The sequence below is a fragment of the Phoca vitulina genome, unplaced genomic scaffold (assembly GCF_004348235.1).
Source record: "Phoca vitulina isolate PV1807 unplaced genomic scaffold, GSC_HSeal_1.0 scaffold66, whole genome shotgun sequence".
NCBI lineage: Eukaryota > Metazoa > Chordata > Mammalia > Carnivora > Phocidae > Phoca > Phoca vitulina.
In genome coordinates, this window is record NW_022589769.1 from 4,035,265 (window position 1) to 4,050,120 (window position 14,856).

General features: G+C 57.9%; 1 protein-coding gene across 1 annotated transcript in view; it reads right to left on the reverse strand.

Annotated features, from left to right (window-relative positions):
- Nucleotides 1-14,856, reverse strand: part of LOC116624395 — a 143,683-nt gene that overhangs the window by 30,854 nt on the left and 97,973 nt on the right. The window contains 9 exon segments of the mRNA XM_032392234.1: nt 5-118; nt 1,664-1,804; nt 2,368-2,495; nt 4,515-4,677; nt 6,246-6,383; nt 9,607-9,688; nt 10,025-10,137; nt 11,311-11,477; nt 14,039-14,246. Coding sequence (XP_032248125.1) covers nt 5-118; nt 1,664-1,804; nt 2,368-2,495; nt 4,515-4,677; nt 6,246-6,383; nt 9,607-9,688; nt 10,025-10,137; nt 11,311-11,477; nt 14,039-14,246 — 1,254 coding nt within the window.

Below are 14,856 nucleotides of genomic sequence, written 5' to 3' on the forward strand. Positions count from 1 at the left end.
ATACCTGCCCCGGGGAGGCGGCCAGGCAGCCATCCCAGATGGTATTGAACTCCGAGGACCTGTTGGTCCAGGTGAGGTGCAAGGTCACGGGTTGCCCTCTGTCCCAGGCCAACTGGACCTGCAAGGAGATGGAGGGTGGTGGAGGGGAGGGCCAGAGGAGAGGCTGATGCTCTCCATCTGTGTGCGTGCAGGGGATGGAGAAGGGAGTGGGAGGGGTGGGAAAGGTAGAGTGGGGAGGATGGAGCCCCCCACTGTAGGGGACGAAGGAGGGGAGCTGGAGACCCTGTCCTCCCTCCTGCCCGCATCTGCAGGTGCTCAGAGCCATACCCAGCCCAGGAGACCGGAAGTATTTAGATGGAAGACGCCTCATTCCCAATACCCAAGCCTTGCTGTCTCCAAAGCCAGAAGGAAATCCGCGCCGCTCACTCTGGGCCTCTGGGGCTGCTGGGGACTGAACCGTGCGCCCCATGCCCCTGTTGTGCTGTGGAAGCCCTCATCCCCAGGGATGGTATTAGGAGGCAGGGCTGACGGGAAGGGACTAGGTGTCGATGAGGTCATGGGGTGGGCCTCAAGATGCGATTAGCGCCCCTATGAGAAGAGACCCCAGAGAGCTCTCTCCCCGGCAGGTGAGGATGCAGGAGACTGCGAGCCAGCAAGAGGGCGCTCACCAGAACCGGACAGGCCGGCGCCTTCATCTCGGACTTCTAGCCTCTAGAAAGGGGAGGAATACGTGTTTCTGTTTTAAGCAAAGGGCACCTAGCCACACAGCCGCAGTGTTCTGTGACGGCAGCCCGAGCCGACGAAGGCAGGGGCCCTCAGCTGATCTCCTCTCCCCGGTGCCTGCCCCACCACTTACTCTGTTCCAGCCTAACCGCCTCTGGCTCTTCCTGAAGCTCGCCAGCCTGTTCCTACCTCAGGGCCTTTGCACGTGCTCTTCCTGCCCTCCCACCCCCACCCCGGAATGCTATTCCTCCAGCTTGTCACGAGCTGGCTCCCTCTCATCCGGAGGTCCTCAGGGGACAAGCCGCTTCCCCCAGGAGGCCCTCCCTGACCACCACATCTGATTAGCCTCTGCTCCGCCTCCTCCCTGCTTTCTTCACGGGGCTTATCACAGCTCTCCATTTTTTCTTCATTCGTTGGCTTGAATTTTAGCCAGCTCTCTGTCTGGCCTGGCACAGATGGTCTACTCTTGACACACACTGGCCTTCTGGCTTCCATTTCACAGCTGAGAACACCGAGGCTCAGGGAGGGTCCAGGAGCGACCCGAGGCCACCCGGCTGGTTGAGGAGCCCAGCTGCCCTGTGTGGACCCTCTGCAGCTCCCGACTCATCGGACCAGTGTATAAATGAGGAGTCGGACATGCGCGTAAGCTCTCGCCCTGCCAAAGTGCGAGCTCTTTAGATGCAGGCCGGTGTGCTTCGAACATGGCCTGACGTGCAGTAGGTGCTTAATAAGGTATCGATGAAAGAATGAACGAATGAAGGACCCTTCGGGGTACAAACTTCAGGAATCTGTGACTCTGTTAGAGTCCTTCCCGACGGGAGATGAGCAGACCCTTCTTCCCCTGCACGCGGTACCCAGGTCGTGGGCTGTGGGCTCAGCCATGCAGCTCCCCAACCCCCAGACGCCCCCAGCGTGGGCACCTCGGATGCTCCCCACTCACCTGCCCGCTCTGCTGGCCACCCCTGCCCTCAGCCAGGCTGCTGGCCTCCACGTGCCACCAGGAGAGGTTGAAGGGGTGAGCCAGGGCCAGGCGGGCGGCCAGCCTGCCCTTCCCCAGCTGCAGAGAGGACGAGACCACCACCTGGGGAGGGGGACAGGCTGAGCCGGAGGCCTTGCCCACAGGGGCAGCCCCCTCCCCACCCTGCACAGACGCCTTCCAGGGCAAGGGCGTGAGGGCAGCGGGCTCTGAGCACACAGCCCCACTGTGGGAGGGGCCTTGGAGAGACGCAGCCCATTCTGCAGAGGGCAATGTTGAGGCTTGGAGGAGAACAGACAGGGACAGTGTATGACAGAGACAGGACTGAGGACAGAGGGGCTGGAGGCCTTCATAGGTTAGAACACCAGCCCTGCTTTCCACTAAGCTCTGTGACTCCGGGCAAGTCGCTGTACCTCTCTGGGCTTCGATTTCATCATGTGAAAGCGGGGCTGAGGTGCCCTCAGCAGGTGTCAGCCAGAGGCATTCCTGTTGTGGCTCAGGTGCTGCCGGGACCCGATTCTGCCCCCTACCGGCTCCTGGGGACGGGGACCCGCCGGGCCGGCCCTGGTGAGGCTCCTCAGGCTCGGGCAGGCCTGGGCCCCGACTGTCCCACCCAGGCTCCAGGGTCGGTGGAGTTCCCGGGGTCTCCTTCCGGCCCTGACACCTACCTGGTCCTTGCCATCCCAGCCCACGACCAGGTCGTCCCGGTGTTCCCGTGGTGAGTGCTCGCAGGACAGGCGGAGGCTGCCGCGCGGCGGTGGGGACAGGGACAGGGACAGCGGGTGGCTGAGCTCTGCTGGGCGGGGGCACAGGGAGGGGCGGGCACGTGAGGGGAGCACGAGGGCTCAGGGGGATCTCAGCGGACACAGCCGCCAGCTCGGGCAGGTGGCCCCGCGCTCGGGTCATCTGCACAAAATTCAGGAGCTCCGCCCTCACTCGGCCACCACACCACTCAGCGCGGTCCCCGCACTGTCCCCGTGAGAGCCCCAGGTCTCCACTCCCCACCTCCTCAAGGAGACTCCGCGCCTCCTGCGTCGAGGCGGAATCCGGCCCCGTGGCCCCTGAACCTGGGCTGGCCTGGGACTTGCTAAGAGAATGTGGTGAGGGTGAGGCCACCGGATCCCAGCGCAGGCCTGAAGAGGCCTCCGCGCCCGCTCGCCCTCTGGGGACCCCCGCCCAGCCACCGAGGGAGTGAAGCCAGGCTGGCCGCCGGCGGGCCCCGGAACGAGCCAGACAGCCCAGCCGACATCAGCAGCACGTGCCCGCCAGCCCGAGTTCCCGGACATTCGTCACACAGCAAGAGCTGCCCCCTCCACCTCCCAGCCAACGTCTCGTACCGCTGTGACCTCCCTCACGCTGCGGGTGCCCGGTGCCCCGGTGACTGCCCCTCACCCACCCGGGCCACACTCAGCTGCCCTCCGCTCTCCCTCTGTCCCGGACTGTGACACAGGTGGCCATCCCCACAGCTGAGGCCTCACAGCGGACAGTCTCCGTGCCTCCAGGGTCCCCTCTCTTGTCCCCTACGTGGAGTCCAGCTGCCCTGACCTCGTGCTTCGCCTGACCCCAGCTCCTGAGGCCACCAGTTGGTCCTGTCTTCCCGGACCCCTGGGCAGGAGTCCAGCTGAGACTCCCCAGTAGACAGGGGCCACCTTGGTGACCTCGGAACTCTCTGGAAGGGGTCCCACTTGTCCCTACGCAGGTTCCTGGGAGCTGCGCCCAGAGACGGTGACACCAGCTGCGTCTCAAGGTGCCACGGGGTCATCGGTCCAGGGAACACTGACCCACTTCCGTGCGCCTCACCCTCAGCGCCGTAACCCTCATTCCTTCCACCCTCTGACCCCCCAACTCCCACGCTCCTTAACCACAGAGCGGGGTCCTCGGGCTGCTCAGCACCCCCCACGAACCCCGTGCATGCACAGGCTCGCTGCCCTGGTGTGCTGAGGGGCCACACGTCTCCTCTGCCTTGTACAGGGGACGCCATCCGACCACCCAGCAAGCTGTGCCCCCGGGGGGGGGGTCTGCACTGTGTCTCCCACGTGGCAGACAGCAGGACAGGCTCTGCTCTGTGTAAAGGGGACTCGCCATACAGAAACTGACAGTCCTTGTGATGGCACAGCCCCTCCCAGGGCCACCTGTTTCCTGGATGGCCTCAGGGGACATGGGTGCCATCCGTGGGGCTGCTAGGGGACAGCACTCACTGCCCCTGCCGACCGTCAGCCTCCGCTCTGAAACCCCCTGGGCAGCTTGGGGTTGCCCCATCTAGCACACTTCCTGTCTTCTCACACTCAGGATAGCCCTAACTCCCGGCTGGGGGACCGGGACCCTGCATGACCCGGGTCCCTCAGCCCTCCCGCCTGTCTCCTCTCCTCACCCCCCCTTCAGGGCACTCCGGCCACAGTGGCTTCGCTGCTGTGGTTCTACCATCCCAGCCTTGTCCCACCTCAGGGCCTTTGCACCTGCTTTTCTTTTTGCCTGCAATGCCCCTCCTCAGATCCCCGCCACAGCCAGTTCTTTCTCATCATTCAGGGCTCAGTGTGGATGTTACCTCCTCAGACATGCCTTCGTCCCCTACCCCACCTAAAGGAGCCCCGAACCCCTCAGTCGAATCCTTCCCACTCTCAGAAACACTCTGATGTGATTTTCTCCATGTTCACATCCCTGCTCACTGCCTCTCCCCCTGAGGGCAGGGACCTGGGGCCATCTTACTTCCGGATGGATCCCCAGGGCCTGGAACAGCACCTGGGATAAGCAGTTGTTCAAAGATGGTTCACTGAGCCCACAGGCCGCCCCCACCAGTGACCTCTCGGACACTCACCCTGGAGGCTGAGGTTCCCAGCGGGCCTGCGGAAGGGCCTGGAGAGGCTCCCGTTGAGGACTGCCTCCTGGTCATCCCACAAAACTGTCTGGTGCAGGGTGTGGGTCCCACGGGCTCTCTCGTACAAGGTATGCAGGACCAGCTCCCTAGGAAGGACGCTGAACTGGAAGAGAAAGACAGCTCTGGGTCACTGGGGAACCCGGCCCTCACTCCTGCTTGGGGTAGGAAAGAAGAGGCACTTTCAGAAGAAGAAAGACAGGGAACATCTGTGGCGCATAAATGGTTTACTGGGCTGTCAGATCCATCGGGAAGTCATAAAGCCAAAGGCTCCCCAATGTGAGGGAGGGGTGTGGGGCACAGGTATGGCCCTGTGAAAAGATCACCACCCCTCAGCTCCACTTCCAAGCTGTGTGGCCTTGGGCCGGTTTCCTAACTTCTCTGAGCTCAGTTTCCCCCGTCTATAAGTCTATGCGAGCGGATGAGAAGAACAGCGCTAATCTCTGAGATAATGCGAGGGTGTGTCTGCCCAGGGCTGACCTGTGGGCAGTGCTTCGTGGGAGCTGCTGTGGTCGGGAGTAGGGTTTCTCAAACATGTGCTGAGCAGACATTAGGATCCAGACCCAGGGCTGAGCGATGGGATACAGAGATAACCAAGACTGGTCGTGGCTCTTCAGGGGCTCCCGGCGGATGGGGAGACATCACAGAGACAAAAAATGATGGGACAAGGGGACAAATGTAGCATGAAAGATACTCAAGAGGCAAAGGAACACAGAGAAAGAAGTTGGTGGACAACACAAGGAAGGGCATTCTAGGCAGAAGGAATGGCCTGTGCAAAGGCTCAGAGAAGGAGACTCTCCCTGTTAGGTGGGTGCCCCCATTGGAGGGTGGCTCAAGGGCCCTGCAGGGGGACTTGCTGGGAGGAGGGGGGAGTTTACTCTTGAATGTCTTACTGCCCCACCTTGACGCAAGACACCATTGTTTCTTACCCTGCTAAGCCCAGGGTCTTCCTCACTGGTGTTTCTGCTGCCCCCTGTAGGTCGCTCCCCATATAGCAGCTGGAGGGATCCGAAATCATCATTTGGATCGCATCCTCAAAAGGCTTCCAATTTCAGAGAACGAAATCCAAACTCCTCCCTGTGGCTTGTCCTGCCCTATGATCAGACCCCCATGATCTCCTACTTACCCGCTCTGCTCTAGCCCAGCGGCCATGCCTCAAACAGGCCAACTCGTTCCTGCCCCAGGCCCTTTGCACATGTTGTTCCCTCAGCCTGCAATGCCCTTTCACCAGATTTTCAAATGGCCAACACTTGCCTGTCATCCGCGGCTAGCTTAGATGTCACCTTTTTTGTGAGGCCTTCCTGGCCACCTAAAGAGCTCCCCAACCACACACCCACTCCTATGACCCCATTTTCTTTTCTCTCTAGAATGTATCCATCTAGGAATGTTCTCTTATTTATCTGTGTGATTTTCTCCCCACCAGATGAGAGGAAGGACCCACCAGTCCTGTCCCAGGCAATATCCTCAGCTTCTTGAGTGGTGCCTGCCCCGGGCCCTAGTAGGGGCTGAACAAATAATGTGGGGGGAGGAGGGAGGGAGGGACACTGAGAGCAGCTGAGAATCCATTCCAGCGTACTTCACCCACTTCACAGCCCCTCACAAATCCCTCTTTTCTCCTGGAACTGCCGCACCCCCACCCCCACCCACAGCCCGCCCTGGCCACCCTCCGCACACCTGGGGGAAGGTCTGTTCCAGCCTGATGATGTTGGTGACCTTGGCCTTCGCAGTCACCAGCCTGGTGCCCACGTGGAAATGATGCTCCTCCACCGCCAAGAAAATCATGCTCTCGGCCTCATGCTCCGAGTACTGTAGCTGGGTCAGAAGAAAAGCAGGTGAGAGATTTTCTCCTTGGTCTCTGATGGAATATTCCAATAGATCCTGGCTCCAGGCTGTAGGCTCTGGCCCCAGACACCCACAGGCTTCCTGGACGGTTTGAAATCTGGTGAAACAAGGGTCCTGAGCCTCGATTTAGGCCATCAGGGGTGCCCATGACAGCCACTTCCCCCTGTCCTTCATGCTGTCACACTGACTTGAAGACAGCTAATGGCCTGGGGCCATCAGGCAAGAATTCCAGTTGCATTACCATAGTGGACAGCAGGGGGCAGTCTAGTGCAAGGAACAAAGCACAGGTTGGGCCATCAAACAGATGCCCATTTGGCTCTCTGTCACATGGGGTGGATGACCTCTGGCTAGCTCCTTAACCACCTAAGTCTCTGCTTTCCAACCTGATAAATTGGGATGATGACACTTTATTAATGTGTTGATGTGAAAATTGTATGAAATAATGTGCTATCTTCCAGACTGGCTATGTGACAGAATCACTTAGGACACTAGCTACACATAAAGATTCTGGGTCCCTATCTACTACAGCTTGTAAAAACAGAACCTCTGGGAACAGGATGGAGAAACTGATTTTTTTTTTTTTAAGATTTTATTTATTTATTTGACAGAGAGAGACATAGCGAGGGAGGGAACACAAGCAGGGGGAGTAGGAGAGGGAGAAGCAGGCTTCCCGCGGAACAGGGAGCCCGATGTGGGGCTCGATCCCAGGACCCTGGGATCACGACCTGAGCCGAAGGCAGACGCTTAACGACTGAGCCACCCAGGCGCCCCTGAAACTGATATTTTTAAAGAGCTCCGTAGATTAGTTTGACCTCAGTCAAAACATTCAACCTGAATCTTGAACAAAGAGTCTGACAAATCCAAATGGAGGATTTTTGCAAAATAATTGCCTGGACATTTCAAAATTGTCAATATATGACTTCTTCTTAAAGGTGATTAAGGATGGGGACACCTGGGTAGCACAGTCGGTTAAGTGTCTGACTCTTGATTTTGGCTCAGGTCATGATCTCAGGTTCGTGATCTCAGAGTTGTGAGATCAAGCCCCATATCAGGCTCTGTGCTCAGCGTGAAGTCTGCTTGAGATTCTCCCTCTCCCTCTGCCCCTTCTCCTTGCACGCGCACGCGCGCGCGCGCACACACACACTCTCTCTCTCTCAAATAAATAAATAAATCTTTTTTTAAAAAGGTGGTTAAAGACAATGAGATGCTTAGGGGAAAGCATATCAACATCTGCAACTTACTTTGAAATGCGTCAAAAATAAAGATGGATGGAGAGCTATCTGATAAAGCAAGTGGAGTGGAATAAGAGTGAGAAAACCGAGGCAGTGGGTATGTGGATGTTCACTATAAAATTGTTTTAATTTTCCAGGGTCTAAAAAGTTTAATAATGAAATATGGGGGGAAAACAGGTACAGTGTGGGAGAAGAATTTCTAAATCAAGGGTCTGCTTTAGCCCAAATTCGGCCCACCACTTGCTTTTGTAAATCAAGTTTTATTGTAACACAGCCATGCCCATTTAGTTACACACTGGCTACGGCTGCTTTTTTGTTACAGTGGCAACACTGAGCAGTTACAACAGAGATCATCTTGGGTTTCAAGGCTAAAATATTTACCATCTGGCTCTTTATAGTACAAGTTCGCAGACCTCTGTTCTAGATTAAGTCACTTAAGATATAGGGCAACTAAGTACTCTGGGTGATCCTGGAGTGTGTCCTCGGTTTAAAACAAACTGAAAACAAACAAAAAATTCAGCTTGAAAGAAAATTATTGGGGCAACTGGGAAATTTTATTATGGACCATATATTAAATAACAGTATGACTACATCATGTTAAATTTCCTGAATTTTGAAATTATGCTGCGTTGTATAAGAAAATAGCCTTGTCATCAGAACCACTCGCTGAAGTATTTTTTTTTTTTTAAGATTTCACTTATTTATTTGAGAGAGAGAGAGAGAATGAGAGAGAGAACATGAGAGGGGGGATGGTCAGAGGGAGAAGCAGACTCCCCGCCGAGCAGGGAGCCCGATGTGGGGGCTCGATCCTGGGACTCCAGGATCATGACCTGAGCCGAAGGCAGTCGCTTAACCAACTGAGCCACCCAGGCGCCCCTCGCTGAAGTATTTTGGAGTAAAGAGGTATGTGTCCAGAAACCCGTCCATATCATCTCTTAATGATAAAGAAAATGTACCCGTGCACATGCGTGAATATAGAAATATATATGACACGTAAGTATGGGGAGAAAGTTGTGGCAGGCTATTAACAACTGGGGAATGTTCACTGTCCTAAAATAACTTTTCTATAGGTTAGAAACTATTCAAAATAAAGATTGGGGGGAAACGAAGAGGTCCCTGAATATGCAGTCGGCAGCAAAGCTTGGGCACACTGGAATGGTGTGGGAACGTGCTAGGGCAGGGCCTGGCGCACAGTAGGTGCTCTGTGAACAAAGGCAGTCCAGGCCTGGGCAGGGAGGGCAGTTAACAAAACCGTGTGGCTAGTGGGATAACCAAGCAACTAGTTGGCAAATGGAATAATCAGTCACTCATTCATTAGTCAACATCTTTCACTGAGCACCTACTATGTGCTGGGCCCTGGGCCGGGTGCTGGGCATTCCTGATTTGGGGAAGAGGGGCAGACAGGGAAACAGGTCATGGTAACGGAGGAAGGGGGGCAGCGCCAGCCTGGGCCTGCCATCTACCCCCCACCCAGGACCCCCAAATGCTACATGCAGGCCAGATGCATGACCGGGGGCTGTCCTGGGGGTTCCAGGCGGGGAGAGGATTCGCGGACAAGGGCAGGAAGACATGCAGAGACCCTGGGCCGTGGGCAGAAGCTGGGGCACCTGGGAGGCGGCGCTGGTTCAGCTCAAAGGGCTGTGCCATGTGATCCGGCTGCTGGGAGCATGCCAGGCGGGGTGAGGCGGCGCCAGGCGCCAGGCACGGGGCGGGCCGGCCTCCCCTGCTCCCTGGGGTCTTGTGGGCCCAGCTGGGGGCTGCGGGCCTGGCCCAGGAATGTAAGCCTGGGGATGTTTGAGAAAGCCGGAGCCAGGGGTTTCCGAGGGCAGCCCAGCGGGGCCTGCGCACAGATGGGGATGTGTGAGCGCTCCCCGGCGGGGCCCCGGCCCGCATGGCCCCCGCCCGCCTCGGGCAGGGCATCTGGAACCAGTTAGGGCTCAGGGGCGGCCAGGCACAGTTACCTTGGCTGAGGCTGAGGCTCTGCTGGGGCAGCGGCCCAGGAGGATGGGGAGGCGGTGCTGGCCGGAGACCTGCAGCTCTTTGCTGGAAGGAGAGAGAGGGCCTGAGGCCTGGGTTGTACCATTTATTAATTTGTATTTGAGGCCTAGGATACATTTCGTTTGCCAGACCAAGAACTGCTCGTCCAGGTCCTGCCCCCAAAGGTCAAGGTTACTTCACTAGCCGTGTGACCTTGGGCGAGTTACTTTGTTTCCCTGCACCTTCCTTCCCACATCTGTGCAGTGGGGCTGTAGGGGGGTCTGGGGGGGGGGGTGCTGGGGGTTGGAGGTCAGTGCACAGCAGGGGTCTGCTGATGTCTCCCTCACCCACCCCTCTCTTCTCGGGGGGAGGGGGCCCCCAGAGCTACAGAGAACCCCTCACCGGAGCGCCTGGCTCTGGCCACGCATGTCGAGGACCAGGCTGGCTTGAGAATCACAGGTGAGCCGTAGGGAAGAGCACATCTGTTCCTCTGCCCACAGCTTCTGGAACACGAGCTGAGGAAGGAGCAGGCTGTGAGGTGTGAAGGGGCCCCGGGACCCTCCCAGGCCTCACTCTGCAGCTCCCCCCCGGCAGCCCGGATTGCACCCCACCAGACCCGCACCCCAGACATCAGCAAAGAATGAGCTCCCCCACATCTCCCCACCACCGGACCGAGGCTAGGAAAAGGGGGTTTAGAGGAGGTCAGGGAGAGCGGGAAACGGGCCTGCTGGGTCGTGGGAACAGTGACAAGGACTCGCTGCATGAGGGGTGACTGGGCCTCTGGGAATGGCCTCTCCTCACGGCAGAGTGGAGTGTGGGCAGGGCAGTGCTGGTAACCCGAAACAAGAGGTTGTGAATGAAGCTTCCAGAAGGTGTCCTGACTAGGCGACCTTGCACCAAGTGACAGTGAACAGGGCCTGGCCCCATTCAGGGGGCCACAGCAGATTGCCCTTCTCAGAGATGGGAGGGCATCATGGGAAAGGGCCCGGGTACCAGCCTGAGTCCCTTTTGCTGCCTCCTTGCTATGTGACCTTGGGCCGGTGACACGCACGCTCGCGTGTGACCCACAGATGGTGAAAAAGCATCTGCTCCACCAGGCACCACCCCGAGTGTGTTCACAGTGTGAACGCTCTCCATCCTCCCAAACCCCGTGTTATCGGGACAGTTATCAGCCCCATTTCGTGAGCAGACTGAGGGCGCAGAGAGGCTAAGGAATCTGCCCGAGGCCCCACAGACACACGAGTCAGAGCTGGGATCTGGCGTCCAGAGCTGGGATTCGTAAGAGCTAGGCCGCCTGCCCCTCGCGGGGTGTTAGGAGGAGGAACTGAATCAGGGCACAGAAAGCCCCCAGGTCGGCACTGGGCACGGAGCAGGGGCTCCACCAACAAAGGCTGGGCTTTGGCCCGAGTGGAAGAGCAGGAGGGCGGCGAGCACGCAGGGCGGGGAGCTGGAACCCGGGCCGTGCCCACAGCCCGCGGCCGGGACTACAGAGATGGCTCGGCAGACGCTGCGGACAGCTGTTAGCATCACCAACAGCCTCTACAAACTGTGAAGTGCCCGAGAGACACAGCGCAAGAGCATCTGTCCGTCATGCACATAGTAGGTCCCCAGCATGCTGGGGAACTGGATGGAGTGAACGGAATGAGCGGGGAGCCCAGCCTGGCCTGGGGGGCCCACCCACTCCTCACCTGGCTGGTCAAGGGCAGGCCCAGCCTCTGGAGAGCAGGGGCCGTGTGGCTGGCGTTCACCACCAGCTCCAGGGAGCCGTTCGTCGGCCAGGACACCAGGCCTGCCACGTCCACGCTGACGCCACCATCCCCTCCGTGGAGGGCCACGCTGGCCTGGGTCTGGGTCTCTAGGGGCAGAGAAGGGCAGAGGCTGCTGGGGACTCGGTTCACCTCCCTGTGCATGTGGGATCAACGCCAGGCAAGGCGTTCCCTTCTCTGAGCCCCTGGGGCTTCAATGGTCAGGCGGCGGGGTCCCCCTCGATGCTCCTGGCCTGGCCACCTCCTCTTCCCAGGGTTGCTGTTGAGGTGACACCTCTGAGTGCCCACCTCAAGTACCTCCCGACCCTTCCTTCTCCCTCCCTGGGGACAGTCAGCCCCGTGAGGGCAGGGCCTTTAGTCTGTTCCCTGCTCTGTTCCCAGCACTTGGCACAGCTCCGGACACACCGCAGGGAGTGAGGAAACGGATGAATGAATACTTCTCTCCAGGTTTATCAAACATCTGAACAATATCAAATGATACTGACCTGCAGCCCACCTGGCCCAGGCTGGAGGTTCACTACCCATGCCGCCCACCGGGGAACCTCCAGGGCCCTGCCGCCCAGCCGACCACACCTCCATGTGGCGGACAGGTAAAAACCCTCCAGGAAAGGTGATTCTAGGAGCTTTGTTCTTATTTTTGGACTTAAATCCCCCTTGCTACAGTAGGAAACAGTTCTCCAGGGTAAAGAGGTGAAGCCTAGCTTGTGTCAGAGGCCAGGTTCCCTGGGGGGGGGGGGGGGGGCGGGCGGAGGGGTACAGCTCACAGCTCCGGACTGTTTCACCCGGCCCAGCACCATCACCTGCCATCTGGGCCCATCGGGGCGGGTGGTGGTCTAAGCCTCGATTTCCTCATCAATAAAGAGGGCAGAGCCTGCCCACCTTGAGTGACGTTGCCAAGGTGAATAGAGATAACACATCTGCGAACACCTACCCATCGGGCATACACATCCCAGGAAATGTTCTCCTTCCTTCCCTGAGCAGTGTTCAACCACATACACCTGCTGTGCGTGGGGCCCGAGGAGGAGGGGACACACATTGAAGGGGCCCCCCAGTCTCCATGCCTGGGGATGTTTCAGACTGTCAGGGACACCAAGAATGTTGGAAAGGGACACTAAGAAAATGCCCCCCAAGGGGTTGGGACAGCCAACCGTGGGCAGCAGTGTGGAAGTGAGACATCTCCCTGGCTGCAGGTGACCACACCAGACCTCTCAGGGCCAGGAACTGGGTCATCCTTTACCCACGCATCATTTACCCATCATGTCCCCAGTAAGCCCTTCCTCAGAGCAGTCTGTGAAGTCAGTCCCCCTGGCTGATCCAGGTTCCCACTCAGCCCTCAGGGGGCTGAAGGCCAAGGATGGAAAAGTTTGAGGCCAGGAGATGATCCTGGGATTCCCCCAGAGGTCCTGATCTCTGCATTCTACACAAGGGTCAGAGGGTGACTCTGGAGTCATACTGCCTGGATTCAGGTCCTGATCTCATTGTTCAATGGCTCTGTGGCCTGGGACAAGTGACTCAACCTCTCTGAGCTTCCATTCCTCCCCTGCAGGATGGGGACAGTTACTAACCCCTACCTCATAGATTCATGAATTCATTCAACAGATGTTTAATTGAATACCTACTATACTCCACTCTGCAAACAGGCAAAAATCATCCCTGTCCTTGTGGAGTGTACATTCTAGTGTGGGGTGGGCAGAAGACAGGTAATGAGAAATGGAGGTACCGAGTAAGTAAAGTCACATTATGTGTTAGAGCGACCAAGCCAGGAACAGGGATGGGGGGAGCCCGAGGGGTGTGGGGGTACCAATAAATAGGGTGGGAGGGGAAGGCCTCACTGAGAAGATGACGTTTGAAAAATATCTGAAGGCGGCGAGGGATTGAGGCAAGCAGATGTACAGGGGAACAGCCTGTGCAAAGGTCCTGAGGCAGGAGCCAGCCTGATGTGTTTGAAGACTAGCAAGGAGTGAAATGAGCAGGGGCTAGAAGATGGGGTCAGAGAACTGAGGGTGTGGATCCCGGGATCCTGAGGGCTCAGAGGCCCCACTACGGGCTTTGACCTTCCCTTGGTGTGAATGGATGGCTGAGCAGATTCACTGAGCTCCTGTGTATGGAGAGCTTGCCTGGTATGCAGTAAGCCCTCCATCAACTCTGCCTCTCATTACCTTCCCGCTCCATTAGAGGTTAAACTGTTTACCCCTAAAAATTATGTTGAAGCCATAACCGCTAGTTCCTATGAATGTGACCTTATTCGGAAATGGGGTCCCTGCAGAAATCAGGTTGAGATGCGGCCTTGCTGAAGTAGGGAGGGCCCTAATCCAATGACTGGGGACCTTATAAGAAGAGAAGAGGGACAGACACAGAGGCAGAGATCAGAGGGATGTGGCCACAAGCCGAGGATCAGCTGGGGCCTCGGGGAGCTGGAGGAGGCAAGGAAGGATTCTCCCCATAGAGTCTTCGGCAGGAGCATGGCCCTGCAGACACCCGGCCTCCAGGACTGCTAGAGATTATACATCTTCAGCAAGCCTAGGCAAGGAATACAGGCTGCCCCGGGAATCAGACCTTCAAGGGCAAGGATGTTCCGAGACTGGTGAGCAGGCTCCAGGGTGGAGGGAGCTAGCCCTCCGGTCCGGGGGCCGTGCCCTGGGCGCCTTACCATGTGTCTGCAGCTTGGCACTCAGGCGGGCCTTGCCCGGGAGCCCGGCCTGTAACAGGCTCACGCTATTGTGCTCACTCCAGGCAGCGAGCTGCAGGTGCCCAGCACGGCGATAACAGCTCACGGAGTAGTTCAGGGAGGTGGGCCCTGCCGAGATGCGTCCAGAATGCTCAAAGCTGGAGCCGCTGCTGGGAACGTCCACAGAGGCCTGGAATGACACGCGGACAGACCCACAGTGCTGCGGTGGGGGGGGCGGGGGGGAGCCGAGACCCCGTTGCAGGAGCCAGTTTAAGGAAGAACAAGGTTACATGCGCTGTGTTGCTGGGTGGGGCGTGCTGGCCCCAGAGTGGCTGCCTATAGCTATGGGGTTTCCATCTGGGGTGGGGAGAAAGTTCTGGAATGAGAGAAGGGTGGCACACCGTTGTGAATGGACTAAGCGCCCTGGAACTTTAAACACTTTAAAATACTTAAAATGGTAATTATTCTATGTATTATACCACAATAAAAAAGTTGGCAAAATATACGTAACTTTGGAAGATTTTCGACAGGGCATGAGCTCTCTAAGTCCCCCAGCAGCCCACCCGACCCATTTCAGCTCTCCGCCTGGCCCCCGAAGGCTTTGCATTTGCAACCTCTGCACCCCATCCGGGCACGCGGCATAAAGCCCCCCGCTGCGTGACGTCAGCCGCTTTGTAAAAGCAGGAAGAGTTGCCCCGGCCTTCAGTGATGCTGGCTGAGCACCTACTATGTGCCGGGCCCGGTTCTGCACCCAGAGATGCAGTCCTGCACGAAACACAGGCATGCGGAGCCCGTGCAGC